This window comes from Perissodus microlepis, chromosome 18, assembly GCF_051167445.1.
Source record: "Perissodus microlepis isolate ML-2025 ecotype Zambia chromosome 18, ASM5116744v1, whole genome shotgun sequence".
Taxonomy (NCBI): domain Eukaryota; kingdom Metazoa; phylum Chordata; class Actinopteri; order Cichliformes; family Cichlidae; genus Perissodus; species Perissodus microlepis.
In genome coordinates this window covers 27,786,309-27,802,257 of record NC_140478.1, presented here as the reverse complement: position 1 = coordinate 27,802,257, position 15,949 = coordinate 27,786,309, and the positions used below count along the sequence as shown (strand labels likewise).

At 38.9% G+C, this 15,949-nt stretch overlaps 1 protein-coding gene across 1 annotated transcript in view; it reads right to left on the bottom strand.

Annotated features, from left to right (window-relative positions):
* Positions 1 to 3,154: 3,154 nt before the first annotated feature.
* LOC146368064 (contactin-associated protein-like 4) overlaps positions 3,155 to 15,949 on the bottom strand; it is a 143,532-nt gene continuing 130,737 nt past the window's right edge. Inside the window, exons 20-24 of the mRNA XM_084911306.1 lie at positions 14,500 to 14,633; positions 12,777 to 12,864; positions 6,539 to 6,757; positions 5,486 to 5,557; positions 3,155 to 4,205 (exon numbers count right to left, since the gene is read on the bottom strand). Coding sequence (XP_084767432.1) covers positions 4,012 to 4,205; positions 5,486 to 5,557; positions 6,539 to 6,757; positions 12,777 to 12,864; positions 14,500 to 14,633 — 707 coding nt within the window. The 3' untranslated portion in view covers positions 3,155 to 4,011. The remainder of the gene's footprint in view (positions 4,206 to 5,485; positions 5,558 to 6,538; positions 6,758 to 12,776; positions 12,865 to 14,499; positions 14,634 to 15,949) is intronic.

The following is a 15,949-nucleotide window of genomic DNA, read 5'->3' as shown; positions in this document are numbered from 1 at the left end:
AGAAACTACACCACTGTCAGTCAAAAAAAAATAATACTGAAGAATAAGACTTTAATTACTCTATATTTATCTTAAAATCAATAAATCCCATGAAAAGGTCAAATGTCACTTCCCCAAACTTTTTTTCTAGCCTCAGTACTGTTGAAAAAAACTCCCAAAAACTAATTTGACGGTAGTTTTTGGCAAACCTTACCGGGACTTCGCTACGTACTTATATGTTAGCAACTCAGCTCAGCAGTAGATTCACACACAAATACTTTAGCAAGCATTTCCCATAGCAGGACAGTTTATACACAGACAGTATAAAGGATGGACGTAGCCACTCTGAATTGGGCTGTTGGTCAATAAATTCCTGTTATGAAGCCTTGAGTAGAGCATTTCAAGCCATTTGAAACCAGATGCAATGAGGGAGGGGCAGCTCCAACAGTGAAATAGTGTGCAATGAGCATATCTTTGATAAGTCCCTCACAACTCTCTGGATGGCAGTAATTTACAAAATGGGCTTAATGTTGTTATTCGTTATGGCGAATGACCATAAATCCATCAGGGGAATATTTACTGAAGTCACACAGAGCAAGGGAGCCAGGGAGTGTTTTCCCATAGACTTCTATACAACTGTAAGTTTTATTGAAAGAGGAGTTGCCCCCTGCTGGACAATTAAAAAACTGTAGGTTTAAGGCACTTCAGTAATGCTTTTCAGACCTGGAAGCTATGTCCATGTTTTAGCCTGTCTATAGGTGCACCTGTGTACTGTGTTCACGGTAACAAAATGACTCGTCAATCAAAGTAAAGTCTCACAGAGAAATATATATCACAATTAATATCAGTTACCTGTTGTTGTGGTTGTTGTTGTTGTTGTTTTTTAACTTCACAGAGTTTGATGACAATAAGAAAACTGCATAACTTCAGACCTGGTCACATGATGTAAGTTTCATCAAATTAATAATAATAACCCCCCACAACCTGCTAGGGTAATGATCTAACATGGCACCAATGCAAAGTGAATTTAAGCAATTTTTTTCTTTTGCTTTATTTTAATCACATTAATTTAGGTTATTAGCCAATTTGCATATTTTCTCAACATTTGAGGGAACGTAGAGCCAGAGATCGTGAGTGGACAAACCTGATGACAATAAGGACTTCCTGATTTTATTTTGGAAAGTTCTTTACTCAGTTAATCTGTACTGACAAATATGATGACGAAATGACAGGCAGTGTAAACAGCCCGGTACACAATTAAACTAAAAGACAGTCAAGAAGCTGTAGCTCATCAGCTAGTGGAGCATTAAAAATGTATAGTTCTTGTGGCTGTGCTCACATTACAGGCTTTGCTGCACATTTCTGATTTTTAACTGGTTCTTTTTACTCTTTTTAGACAATTTTTTAAAGTCACAAACGTAATTTTTTTTGTTTTAATCGTGAGAGTTCGATACATTCAGCTCAGTAACAGATCAAAGTATTAGACCAAAAGTTCAGTAATGCTTTGAAAGTAGCGGTATGATTATTTCATTAAAGTCCATTAGTCGGTTTGAGGGAGCCAAGTGGAAGTCAGTAGGAGTGGCATGTGGGAGTCTCGGGTATGCATGCTCTCTGGAGTGTCACAGATAATATTCCTATATTCACGGGCTTAAATTTGGCGAGCATGCAGAGCATACAGGATAACTAGCCCGTGCTTTATTTAGAACCTGAATAAAAGAGCCACAATGTTTTAATACAGCATCCAGTTCTCTTTAATACGTCCACTTGATGACAACAGAAAATATACAACAGGAAGTGGGATGTAACCCTCCCACACCAACGGTACCACTCTCAAGTGGTTGTATGGCCCAATATAATATAATATAATATAATATAATATAATATAATATAATATAATATAATATAATATAATATACTTAGTGCTGTCAGCGTTAATCTCGATAAAATGACATTAACGCCATAACTGCATTAATGTGGCAAATCTCCGTTAACGAGTTACTGCGGATCGCCCCGTGCGTGTGGCTGCACAGCATCAACGCGTTAGCTTGGTTAGCTCGTTAATGCATTGATGTCATCCAGTTATGGCGTTAACGTCATTTTTACGAGATTAACGCTGACAGTACTAAATATGATATAATATAATAATGCAATTTCCTAAAAACACAGGCTTCCTTTAATTCTCGTGTGACCAGGTCTTCATCCTTTAAATGACAAATTAACAAAATTCTACATAATAGTGTAGAAAATGATCAGCCTCAAATGTAACATGGTTGTAATCTTGTTCGTCGTGTTAAAATGGTTTGACAAAACCAGAGACGCTCACAGTGACAGTTTGCACACGGTTTCCACAAATCACTTCACAATTCCCACATTAGTGACTGGTGCCAATGTTATGCTGTGTTTGCAGAGGAAACTTTTGAAAATGTTCTTCTCTGGGTCTTGAGAAACGTCTTATTTGCTTTATACATATGCAGTGTATCATCCAGCACAGTTCAGTCTGCACGCTCGTCTGGATGTCAGAGTTACCTGTTGAACCTAAGAGTGCTGCACTGCAGTAACTTCTGCTGCGAGGACAGTCAGTGCTTCTTCACCAGAGAATGAACTCTCTGGAATCAAGAATGGGACAGACAACAACGCAAAGAGATGAATTATGCACTTTGAAGATTTAGCAACTTTTCTCATTAAAATCCCATCTGTGCATTGGGTCTGTCAGAGAGACGGTGGTGTGTGTGCCTGTGTTGATAAACAGCTGCTGTTGGGCCTCTCTGCTTGGTGGTGTTTTCATTATAACCATGTTTGCTTGACACAGTCTCTCAGATTATCTTTCAGTCTTATTATTCTCCTCTGTCTCTGCTTTCCATCAAATCACAATTCACCTGTCAGATCAGAGCAGATTAGCATTTCACAAACACATTAACCGTCTCTGTGTGCAGTGAATGAGGTGACAGACAGCCACACTGTTACCGCCAGCAATAAAAACTTCCCCATTCAGAGACATTTAGAGCATTTGGAGAGGATGCTCCCAGCAGGCAACATGCAGCAGGGAGGAGAAAACTTTAATAAAAGAAAAATATATATAACAAGCTAGAAAACTACAAGAAAAGGTTTAATGTTGTGGTGTGCTCAGAAGAGAAAAGAAGAGACTGAAAAAGAAAGAAAGGAGAAAATGAGTCCCTACTGTATAAAAATCTCTTATTTCCACAACTGCAGCATACCAACAGTACAAATGCAATATGTGCTTATTCATGAGTGAGCAAGACTGTTGACTTTAAGATGTCACTTAAAAAGGACCAAAATAATCTGTTCTAGCACAGCATGGCTGGAAAGAAATCACTCAATAAAATGTATAATTGAAATGCTGACAAAAACAGTTCATAGATGTTTGTCAGCTAAATTCCTCTGACAAAGTACAATTGTACAAGCTCGCACAGTTTTCCTTTAAAGACGTCTTCAAGGTTCCAACTCCAAATTGTTATTCTCCCAAAACTTCCCGCATAATAAAAAGGCATTACAAATGAAACAATGCCAGCACTTACAGAAGTCTTCCTGAGGGCCTGATTAAGGGACAGACTTTTCCACTTCCAGTTAAGCAAACAACATTCATGACCCTCATAAAAATGCACCATCAGCCAAATAACTGCAAACAACCTGATTCTCAGGAATAAAGAAATAAAGTTAAATCAACCCATAAAAACAAACAAACACAAAATACCTGCAACCTTTGAATATGACAGAGTGACAATACCTAGAGACTGCTGTAGACATAATTTCCAACATATACATTTTTTTTTAAATATTAATAGTAGTGGAAACAAGTTTGTCAACACTTTTTAGGTCCAGCACTGTAGTCTGTTTGATTCACTATATACATAATATACAGTAAAAGACAAAACTGTTGCTTTTATACGTTCTCTATTGCGTGGAGCCGCTGCGTTGTGGCTCAGTGTGCAGTCTGAAGTGCTGAGGGATGACGGACAGTCCGGTCTGCACCCCTCCAAAAACCACCATCTCATCAGGCATTCAGGATTCTTGTTAAATGATATACTCCTTTGGGTTTTCACAGGGGACGCTCTGGGAATCAGCCTGGTTGCTAAAAGCAAAATCCTGGCTGTTTTCCTGCCGGTCCTTCACTTGCTGGTTTCGATATGTCTCTTTTCTCTGGTAGAGTAATCTGCCCGTTATCGCCAGCCCAGTCACAACCACAAAGATCACAACAGCGATGACACCTGCAGGGCAGACATATCCAGGCATTCAGGTTTGGACAGGTCTTTTATGTTATGTAGCCCGCACTTAAACTTTATATTTGAATCAATGGAGTGGACTTAATAATACACAATAGAGTTTAAAAGCACTACAAACTACAAGCCTGGAGAACTACTTACAGAAATCACAACAAAGCTTGCTTAACAGAGATCAGAGGCTGTGTTTCAGAGTAAAAGGCGGTCAAACCAAATATCAATATCACTCTATCTCTGCCTTATACCCTGCAAGTCCTTGTAAGTTTGCACACGTTTCAATAAATCCCTGCACCTATTTGAGGTGGCTCAAAACCTGCTCGCAGTGCTGTTTATTAAAAAAAAATTTTAATTAAAGAAGGTATAAAATAGTTAGTGCTGAGCAGCTGCTGTTGGGTTTGTTGACACAGAGTGGATATCTCATCTCAGGGACAAAGATGTAACACAAGAAGCCCTTTAAAAGGTAAACACTAACATTTTTATTTATTAAAGTCTTACTTTTCTTATGTGACTGTAAGTATGCCAATAACAGTAACACGCTTAGCCTTTGGAAATCACTCGTCAAAAAAATGTAAAGAACTGTTATCATAAGGAAGCTGGAAATAATGTGATGTCCTGCAGCTAATACCTACAGTCCTATAATTGGGTTAGACAATGAACTGAGTAGAATCCACATTGTAATTCACTTGTAAATCTCTCACAGTGCTCACAGTCTCATAGTACATTGTCTGCCCATCTCTCCTGGGTAAGTCAGCTTTCTTGCCCTGCAGTCTGGTTGTTCTAATCTAACTTCAGCACACACTGAACAGAATTTCACACATTTGTACCCAGCTGGACTCCTGTTTGACACATTTCTTCATTCAGAGAAAGTTTCATCTAATTGGAATTCAAAAACAGAAATCAATTTTGCGCTTTACTACTTTGGTTTTAAAACTTTTGAAGATAACAGTGTGAAAGTTTCAGCAGAGGTTTGGTTAGTTCAGCTGCCCTTTGCACACTGAAACACCAGAATCTCTCACTTTTGTCTCGCTACAACTTTATGGGAACACTTTGGAATCAATCTTCATTTTGAATCATTCTGGAGAGAAGCGGGAGGATTCAATTTAGTTCAAATGAAATATTTTGCTCATCATATCACCTTTGCCAAAAACCCCTTATCGCTGAAATATTGAGTCTCACGTAGTTCAAGAAAAGTTCAACAGCAAAACGCAGCAAAACAAGGTGAAAAAGGTTCACGATATAGTGAAGTATGTTTATAAAAAAAACGGTACCTCCAATAAGAGCCGAGTCCGTCCTAATGGCATTGATCAAAGGTTGACCCGAACCTGCTGAACCAGACTGATCTATAGCAGAGAAAGAGAAAGGATGAGATAAAGAGGGAAAAACGAGGTAAATAGACGCAGTAAGGATGAAAAACCAAGGGCAACATGAATTAAAAGATGAGATACAGAGAGCTATAATAGAAAAGCGAGGTAAGGTAGATGAATGAGAGGCAATAAGAGGAAATAAACAGGTCAGACAAAAGAAATGGACAAGGAGGGCTATTTAGAGAAACAATAACGCTCATAAAAACAGATACAAAGCAAATACTACAGCAGCAAGTTAGACGACTGTTTAAGGAATATAAAACTAGATGAAAACAAGACCGGAGGAACTGTTTGTAGCTTCCCTGTGTGGGTCTAATTAATTACGTTATCAAGCACATTGTCATTTGTCGTCCCAACAAGGTGTACAAATTTAATGACACCATAATGCAGCTCACAAAAAGCAGCTCCCATCAATAAGACACACACACACAAACACACACACACACACAGAATGTTTTTTTGGGGCGTGTTAAATATATTTTTCTAGAAATATTAATAGAACTCCCATCTGCAGTGAGCAAAAGTACAGCACCCTGGGTGATTCAAGGGCTCATACAGCAAGGCTGTTTCCAGTGCAAGAAAATTGGGCTTTCGCTTTTTATGAAACAACTTTCCAGCCATGGCGTGAGGCAAGAATTCACTTTTGAGCCTCTATTGACCTCCCATCCCACCCTCTGCACATCACGTCTTCTCCAAACTGCAAAGCACACAGCGGGCTATATGACAGCTTGATTGGACCCAGAGAAATAACCCTGAGCTGGAATGATAAATTCTGGCTGGAGGATTTCTGTGTACCAAACAGTTTACACGACCATCCCTTAGAAATTATGCATATATATACAGTTATGGAATAGAGCAAGTCTTTTGATGTTTAAGACTCTAATAATTTGTGAGCAATTTAATTACCACAAAACAGCTTCTTCACAGATGATGCAAATGAGGCTCCTCCTTTCTTACCTGACAGGTGGTGTGTGTTCTCAGCTGCATAGGGATTGGTTGAAGCTGCAGAGCCACAGTTAGATTGGACTAAAGGTCCAGTGATGATGACAGGGCTGGTGTCTGAGTGGAGAAGAGCTGCTTTCAGAGGACTCATGGTGTTAAAGTGAACCACAGACAGACAACCAGTAAAACCGAGGGACGCCAACTTGGCCAGGTCTGGATCCAGGTCATCAGATTCTAGGAATAAGAAAATATCAGACTCTTAAAATAAAAAAATACCAAAAAGTCTTTTTTTGTGACAACCATATAATCCACTTTTGAGAGTTTTGCCCTTTTGTCGATTTTATAATGATTTGAAAGTGTAACTTTACAAATCAACCAGCAAGCCTTGTGCAAGGAGAAGGATCGCTCTGCTTGCTGGAATTGCAATGTGCAAATGTGAGAGTGAGATAAGCTCAGTGAACAAATACAGACGTGGACAAAATTGTTGGTACCCTTCAGTCAATAAAAGAAAAACTCACAATGCTCACAGAAATAACTTACATCTGACAAAAGTTGTTGCACAACCTTTTGAGGCAATCACTGCAACGATTCCTGTAACTGTCAATGAGACTTCTGCACCCTTCAGCAGGTATTTTGGCCCACTCTTCATGAGCAAACTGCTCCAGGTGTTTCCGGTTTGAAGGGTGGCTTTTCCAAAGATGCTCAATAGGATTGAGGTCAGGGCTCATAGAAGGCCACTTTAAAATAGTCCAATGTTTTCCTCTTTGCCATTCTTGGGTGTTTTTAGCTGTGTGTTTTGGGTCATTGTCCTGTTGCAAGACCCACGACCTGCGACTGAGACCAAGCTTTCTGACACTGGCCAGCACATTTCTCTCTAGAATTCCTTGATAGTCTTGAGATTTCCTTGTACCCCGCACAGATTCAAGACACCCTGTGCCAGATGCAGCAAAGCAGCCCCAGAACATAACAGAGCCTCCTCCATGTTTAACAGCAGGATATTGATATGCTTAATTTTTCCGTCGGTGAACATAGAGCTGTTGTGCCTTTGCAAAAAGTTCCATTTTTGTCTCATCTGTCCACAGGACATTCTCCCAGAAGCTTTGTGGCTTGTCAACATGTAGTTTGGCATATTCCAGTCTGGCTGTTTTATGATTTGTTTTCAACAATGGTGTCCTCCTTGGTCGTCTCCCATGTAGTCCACTTTGCCTCAAACAACGACGGATGGTGCGATCTGACACTAACGTTCTTTGAGCATGAAGTTCACCTTGGATCTCTTTAGAAGTCTTTCTGGGCTCTTTTGTTACCATTCGGATTATCCGTCTCATTGATTGGTCATCAATTTTCCTCCTGCAGCCACGTCCAGGGAGGTTGGCTACAGTCCCATGGATCTTAAATTTCTGAATAACATGTGCAACTGTAGTCACAGGAACATCTAGCTGCTTGGAGATGGTCTTATAGCCTTTACCTTTAACATGATTATCTATGATTTTCTTTCTCATCTCCTGAGACAACTCTTTCCTTTGCTTCCTCTGGTCCATGTTGAGTGTGGCACACACCATGTCACCAAACAACACAGCGACTACCTGGAGTCCTGTACATAGGCCCACTGACTGATTACAAGATTGTAGACACCAGGGATGCTAATAAGTGGACACACCTTGGATTAACGTGTCCCTTTGGTCACATTATTTTGATTCTTTTCTAGAGGTACCATCATTTTTGTCCAGGCCTGTTCCATGCATTTATTTTTTAAATAATTACGTTGAAGCATGGTTGAAAAACAATGTCTGACTTTTATTGGTTAGCATTCATAGAATTTTTATTTATTAAGACTTTAGTCAGATGAAAGTTATTTCTGTGAGCATTGTGAGTTTTTCTTTTATTGACTGAAGGGCATCAACAATTTTGTCCACGTCTGTAACTCATTGCTTCGAGTATTTGAGACGTGCATGTCTTTGCTTTTTTTGGCAAGAGTTTAGTGAGAAGCATTGTATCACTAAGAAATGTGTATCTATTGTCAGCCGTAAGTTAGCTTCACCTTGTAAGTTTAATCTATAGTTTTACAATTTACTGGCATGCCACAGCGGCCAGACCTTGCTGTTTTGTCTTATTATCAGACTGAACTTGTTAACTTGGTTTTAGGACTAACTTTAAATGTAAATTTAAAATGTAAACGAAATGCTTTACATTAAAAGAAGCCATGTGTGTCATCATTTCAACAACAGCTTTAAAAATATAAACCTTATGGTTTCCATAGGACAGTTTAGTTAATCACTTCAGATAACTGAACTTTTAACCTTTCAGAAGCTTGCTCTGTCAACCAATAGGGTGACCTGACACGACAAAAAGCACGACAAACACTGACAGGTACATTGATCCTGCTTCACATTCCCACGTTATCAGAGTGGGACAATAGTGGCAACTCATTGACAGTAATAAGGACACACACAACCTCACACACACTGTCAATACAACACAAACCGTTCAGCTGGTCAGCTTTAAAGTCTGCATCCATCACTCCGTTTGACATGTGCACTCTCCAGCTCTTTCTGTTCATTTTATTGACTTCAAACTCTCCATCATTCACCTCTGCTCCTTCACAGCAGTGTAAACAGCAGCTGTGAAAGCCCACATTACTGCTGGAAACAGCTGCATCGCTATCTGTTCAGATGACTGAGAGGTGACTGTGGTTTAAGCAGCACACATCTGCATGTTGATGAGAGCAGCAGGAGACACTGGCGCAGCCTGTAAGCTCCTCTCGGCTGATACACTACAGCCACTCTCTCTACCCCCACTTTGTTTCTGTGTATTCCTTCCGGGTCCATTAGTTAGGCTGATGGATGACAGGGTTCGAGGGGAGTGACAGAAAATCCACTTTCCTGCTGCTTTTCAGATCCTGATCTGACTCCCAGCCTCTGCTGGTTTGACAGAGGGGAGGACCGGTCACATGCTGACATGACAGGGTTAAAACCCACAGTGGAACACTGAGCAGATTTACTGCATAAAGAAAAGGATCCTGAGGGGATTTGTATTAGTTGTGTAATAAGACAGCATGAGTGCACGGCTTCTATTACATGTGGATTTCCATTATTTCGTTAATTAAACTGATCAGGAAGGCTGGCTCTGTGGTCGGCATGAAGCTGGACACTCTGGTGACAGTGGCAGAGAAAAGGACACTAAAAAAACTGCTGGACATTATGAACAATGCTGGGCATCCTCTGCACACGGCCATTAACAACCAGAAGAGTCTGTTCAGTGACAGGTTGCTTCTCCCCAAGACAAGAATTAACAGACTTAAAAACTCCTTTGTCCCACACGCCATCAAACTGTTTAACTCCTCTCTGGAGGGGAGAGGGAGGGGAAACAGGAGGACAAAGGAGGGGGGAACAACTAAGCTGTAGTGCCTCTTCACTTCACTGTGCAATACCTTTTGTGCAATACTTTTGTTAATAGTCAATGGTGCAATAGACCTCAATACTTGAAATGTGCAATTCACTTGTATTTTTATTCCTATTTATTCTATTTATCCCCTTTGTATATTTTATTTATATATGTCTCTGTTTTTATATATATGTGTGTGTGTGTATATATATATAATATTCTGTAACTCTGTAACTTCTGTCAGTGCTGTGCTTTTGGAAACCGAATTTCCCAGAAGAACCCACCCAAGGGATTAATAAAGTTTTATCTTATCTTATCTTAATTGTTGTTCTTTTAAACTGTTAAAGATTTTGCCACAGTTGTTCAGTTCTTACATGGTGCAAAATTCTACATTATCTTATGTTCATTACATAGCACGTCCTGATGGATGCCCCGGATGAAAGGCATTTCATTCGGCTGACTCATGTTTCACTATTAATTGCAGAGTGTTACCTTTTAAACCACCAGTGCGCTGCTGTGACTCCGAGTCTTATCAGAAAGCTGTGACCACAGCCTGCAGCTTCTCAGCACCTCGTGTTACTAACAGCTTATATCTCAGCCTGTCTTTGATGGTACTGCTCAAGGAGAGCATGAATAAGTCATGACACAGCCCATTTCTCCCTCACCCCAGCACTGTTACAGGTCCCAGTTCAAGAGTATGCATTGGAGATCAATGAAGATGTGGTTTACACCTCCCAGAGAGTGAGTACTTTTCCCCAGGTGTAAAATCTGCACTTGTGCATTAAAGCAAACACAGTTCTGGTTTAACCTCACCCACCAATCACGGTAAACCCTCGACGGAACCCCATTTGCCAGAATAAGTATCTATTTTTGTATGATAGAAAGGTAAAAAAGGAAAACATTTGTATTTATTTTAGTTGTTATGTAAATATCTACATGTCTAAATTGCACATACTGCGATAATAACATGCATTTTACTATAAGTGAAGTGGTTATACCATCTATGAAGATTTATGCTGTTTACAGATTATACTGTGTTGACCGAACCATATGTTTTAAGGTTTGCAATACTGTATTGCTTTATGCATACACTGCATTATACAGAGAAATGTTCTGAATATTTATCCTAGCCTTATTAATAGAAATGGGATGGAAAAAATAATGGAAGTGTAATGCAATTCAGATTAATGGCAAAAACACAAAAAACACAAAAACTGAATCCCATATTCTCCATTAACTTAATATTTATGAATCCTTCTCACCAGCACATCCTTATACTGGGACCAAACAGATCATATCCATAATTAAAATGCAATAAGTACCAATTTGTGAATATTAACAAAAAGATTGTTTAGCAGTGATTTGCATAAATACACCATCGTTGTGTTTTGTTTCATTTGCATAGTATTTGATAGAAATATAAATATCCTTTATTGTCCCTCACTAGGGAAATTCACCTGTTCCAACAGCAATGTGAGAGAGAAATGGAGCAAGAAAATTCACACAACAGTAAAGAATAAAAATACAAGAAATAACAGACTGTACAGGGCAAATTCACAACACAAGAAAAAAATAATACTGTAAAGTTAGGGTTTCAATAAAATAAGGGTCACTAATTGAAAAATCTGTAATCCCGGATACGTTACTGCAAAAGGCATGACGTTCAAACTCCTCAGCTGTTATTTGCTGAGGGAATTTGTCAACCTCCTACAACAACACCTGCATCATCTTAGACTGAGATTTTGATTTTCTGTTTCCTATTTACTGAGCCGAAGTCGTTCTTCATGTTTTCACTATGAACTGGCGATGGGGATGAGTTCTTACGTTTATTTGTTTATACAAACTACTGCATCTCAAAAAATTGAATTAGTAAACCCCCACACTATGAATGTCTCTTTGTGCTCAGTTGAACAGTCAACTTTCAAAGACGTTGGCCCTCACGCAATGTTTACGCAAAGTTTCATGAAGACTGATCGAGTTGTCTCGAGTTGAGAGTGAAGCTTCTTAAAGCTCAAGTTGTCTGTTTGAACTAGCTTCCAAGCTTCCATTAATTACAGAAATAATATTGTCTGTGACATTAATAGAGATGCTAAAAACAAGGTTTAAGTGCAACAACTGGTGAAGCCAAGTAAGTCATGCCTACACTCATCATATTTCAGGCTTAAAACACATACGCAATGATGTTTCCTTTAGCTTGTTGTAATAACATATTTTCCCACAATTGATGAGCATGAAATTAAACATATTTCAATTCAAATTGGTTTTATTAAAAAGCGCCAAGTTACAAGAGCTTACACTGTAAAGACACTAAAGTAATACATGGAAACCCCAACAATTAAACAAGGTTTAATCAACAATATTGTATCGTTAGCTTTATTTTTTCTAAAATCTTGTTTCTATTTTTATTTAAGTTAACTGAAATGTTTTTTATACCTACTTTTTAGTTTTAGCTACCAATAATCACCTGTGTTTTATAGAGAAAATGGACAATGCTATGAAACATTTGCCATTTTCAGGACATCATACATTAAAATTTTTGCTTTTTTTGGCTTCTGAACTATGGCATCTTTCTTTAAACGAAAGATACCAGAAATGTCTGAACATCAGTTCCTGCAGCAGCTATACACAAAGTTCAGGGTTAAAGTCATGATTAAAGACATTTTTCCATTTTGCCTCAGTCTTTTTTTTTCCAGATAATCTGAATAATCAGGCTTGCTGAGAACAGCTAAAGCTACATTTATTTCTTTAAGTTTCCCCAAGCTGAGTGTGAAATGAGGCCAAACACCCCAGAGCTGTTATTCAAATGAGTGTGAGTCTGAGTGTTCTTTAAGTAAAAGGGCTTCTTCTCTATTTTTACAGGCTCCTCACTTACCGTGCACTCTGCCCAACACCAGCGACTTCACAGCGTTGAATTCCCCATCAGATGTCAGATTGAAGTCTTCTCTGGCATTTTCATCAATCTGAAGGAAGAGAGCTATTTCCATTATTTAAATAGGAAAGTTTTGTTTTAATTTTGGCAACTTTGAGCGGAAACGGTATTACGAGGTACTCTAAACGTGCTTCAAATTTGATTCAAATTTGTTTAAAATGGATGTAAAACTATCTCCATCACCTTATGACTCCTATACTGTATCCTGCTAAAGATACAACAATTCAGTACGACGGAAAGTAAGATGAAATGTGCCTCATAGTTTACTGGAGACTCACAACACAGTGAATCAGGAGGCTACACCCACGCAAGACAAGGTCACCTTGTAATTTATCTCACAGTTGATAATTATATAGGCATTCTGGCTGCTGCCTCCTGGTTAGATAAAATTTACCTCATACATCATCTGAGGCTCTTGTTAACAAGATAGGAGATTCAGGAGATCCAGATACGATGAAGACGCTTCATATTTCATCTGTGCCTTATTTAATGGGCGGTTTGTCCGCGCTGTCCTGCTATAGCTGCATCCAACTACTGTGGGTGGAAGTGAAACTAAATTGCTGACTAAGGCTTAAAACAAAGAGGAATTTTTTTTACAATACTGTAGTGCAGTCCACACCAGAACTGCTTGTGTGTGTGTGTGTGTGTGTGTGTGTGTGTGTGTGTGTGTGTTATTGCCCTTGAGATAAGCTCCTCATTGGCAAAGACATGGAACAAAAAAAGTTTATCTTAAGTAGCTTTGCACCTCATCTTCTTTATCTGCGTGTACAAAAGCACATCATCGACATAAAAGGAGCAGGTTTTACGACACAGTGATGCATGACTTTGCATTATTTATGGAATAATTTAACAAGTGGCTCAAGCACCATTACATTACTGGTAACGATACTGGTTAGTGGATAATCACAATTAGGATATTGTATTTGATGCAACATAATAAGAACATAGCAACATCATAACATCATAACCTGTTGCATCAGGCTAAATTCTGGAAGTGTCAGAAGAATCACTACACCTATCTCACAATGAGACTGCTGTGACTGTTACGAGCCCCACCTGCTAATCATTCTGGAAATACAAAATAAAATGATTCTCAGTGTGTGGTTCAAACATGCAAACTAAATGTTTCCAGCAAAGAAGAAACTCTTGTCGAGTTGTGGCAGCAGAAGCGTGTTTGTATGATGTGTTTTCTGGTGTGATAATGACAGTGCAAAGGAGCAAGTAATATGGAGAGAAACACCCTCGGGATTGCTGCCGTGCACTGAAATTCTATAGTAGATATCACCTTTACAACAGTCTGCAAACAGTGAATAAAACATGATGTTGTGTGCCAAAGCTTATGAGATTCACAATATTGAAACATCAGTTTGTAGACTTTTTAAGGGTTATGAAGCGAAGGTGGCAGGGATGTGGCCAAAGGTTTCTAATGGAATGTGTTGCTGTTGTCACTCACATTAACTCTGCAAACAGGATCATTTGTGTTCTGCTAATCTGTCTTTTGTTCCTCCAATGTAAGAAAACAACAACCTTGCAAATTTGCATTAAACGCTGGACTTGTTTTTTTTTACCTAAAACAATACCGACGCCTTTGTGCGAGCTGGATTTCTTTGTACTTTGCCAATTTGCAAACTTGCAGTAATTTCATGAGCTGGTGAGGTGTTTTTACCTGCACAGACACAGAGTCTGTCAGCCTTGTGATGGTAACGGTGTGAAGCTGTCCATCGGCCACGTTCCTCACGGTGCTCCTTAACACTTCAGCATCTCTGCTGCTGTCCAGCTTGTATCTCACCTCCAGCTTATCTTCATACATAACAGACACACACATATACTCATCAAATAATAGTGTTACAACTCAGATATATGAAAGAAGTAACATTTCTACACTTTCACAGAAGAATTTGAGATCATCAGCATTAAGTTTGGTCTTTTCCTGAAAATTAGGCTTTGCTACGTTGTATAATCTTCACCAGCAGGGCAAACATACATTTAATCCTTCATATATGGATCTGAATGTTTTGAAGAAGTTGTTGTTCTATTAATTGAGATTTGCATATTAAGAGGATAAGCGCTAATTCCCCATCAATAACAGAGCTAATCCAATTAATTCCCCTAATAGTCAAGCATATTAATTGGAGATTTATCAAAAGAGTGAAGATTAAAGATTGTTTTTAAAAACTAAAGTTTTTTTTCTCACATCTGCAATATTTCCATAAATCAAAGTGAATAAATCATATCACAAGGTTAAAATTACAATTCAATATATTCTTTTTGAGGTGCTGAGGAGAAGGGGAATATTAAAGACCTCCACGTACCAGCTACTGCTCTAATAACAATAAATGTATTCTTTAAAAAAGGAAAAAGGGCCCTAAGTGAAGCAGTAGTGCTTGGGCTGAGAGGGTTTAACTGCAGTCAAGGATAAAAAGAAATGAGCCATCTTAGGGCAAACAAGAGAAAGCTCTCAGGGATTTAATTGGACGCTTCATTTTAAGAGCATTTACCTGACGACTCCACAGTCAGCAGCAAATCTTAATGCCCTGCTGTCCATCAGCTTTCTCTGAGTCATTAACACCAGAAAAAAATCCATTTACAACTAATCTAGCAGCAAAGTGCCAATTTTATTAGATTCCTGGATGCTGAAAATGTAATTTTCAACTCAAAGTGCCTCGTACCACGCTTAAAAGTCAAACTCACAACACAATTATTTCACACAGAAGCTAAGAAAACACTTCAGCATGTTTCCGGCTCTTTTATTCAGAAGTGCGCTGACCTGCCTCCTATTATCGGCCGACCTAATCCTTATTCCTGCAGTGTCACTCATTGGGTCTCAGAGATAAGTCCAGAAAACGCTTTATTCTTAACTTGAGACAAAACCTAATAGCTGGCAAAGCTGGCTGTATAGAAAATGCTAAAGGCTGATGAGGCAAATCCAGAGAGAGGAGTGATCTGACAGATTTTGATGATGGAGAGCAGGAAACGAGGTCAAAATCAGGAAAAGTTGTTAGGAATGAATAGGAGAGAACAGGAGGGAATAAAAGGAGAGGAGAAGAGAAACGAGAGGAGCATCAGGGAGGAGAAGCAAATTTAAAAAATATAACTAGACAAAGTTTAAGGAGAAA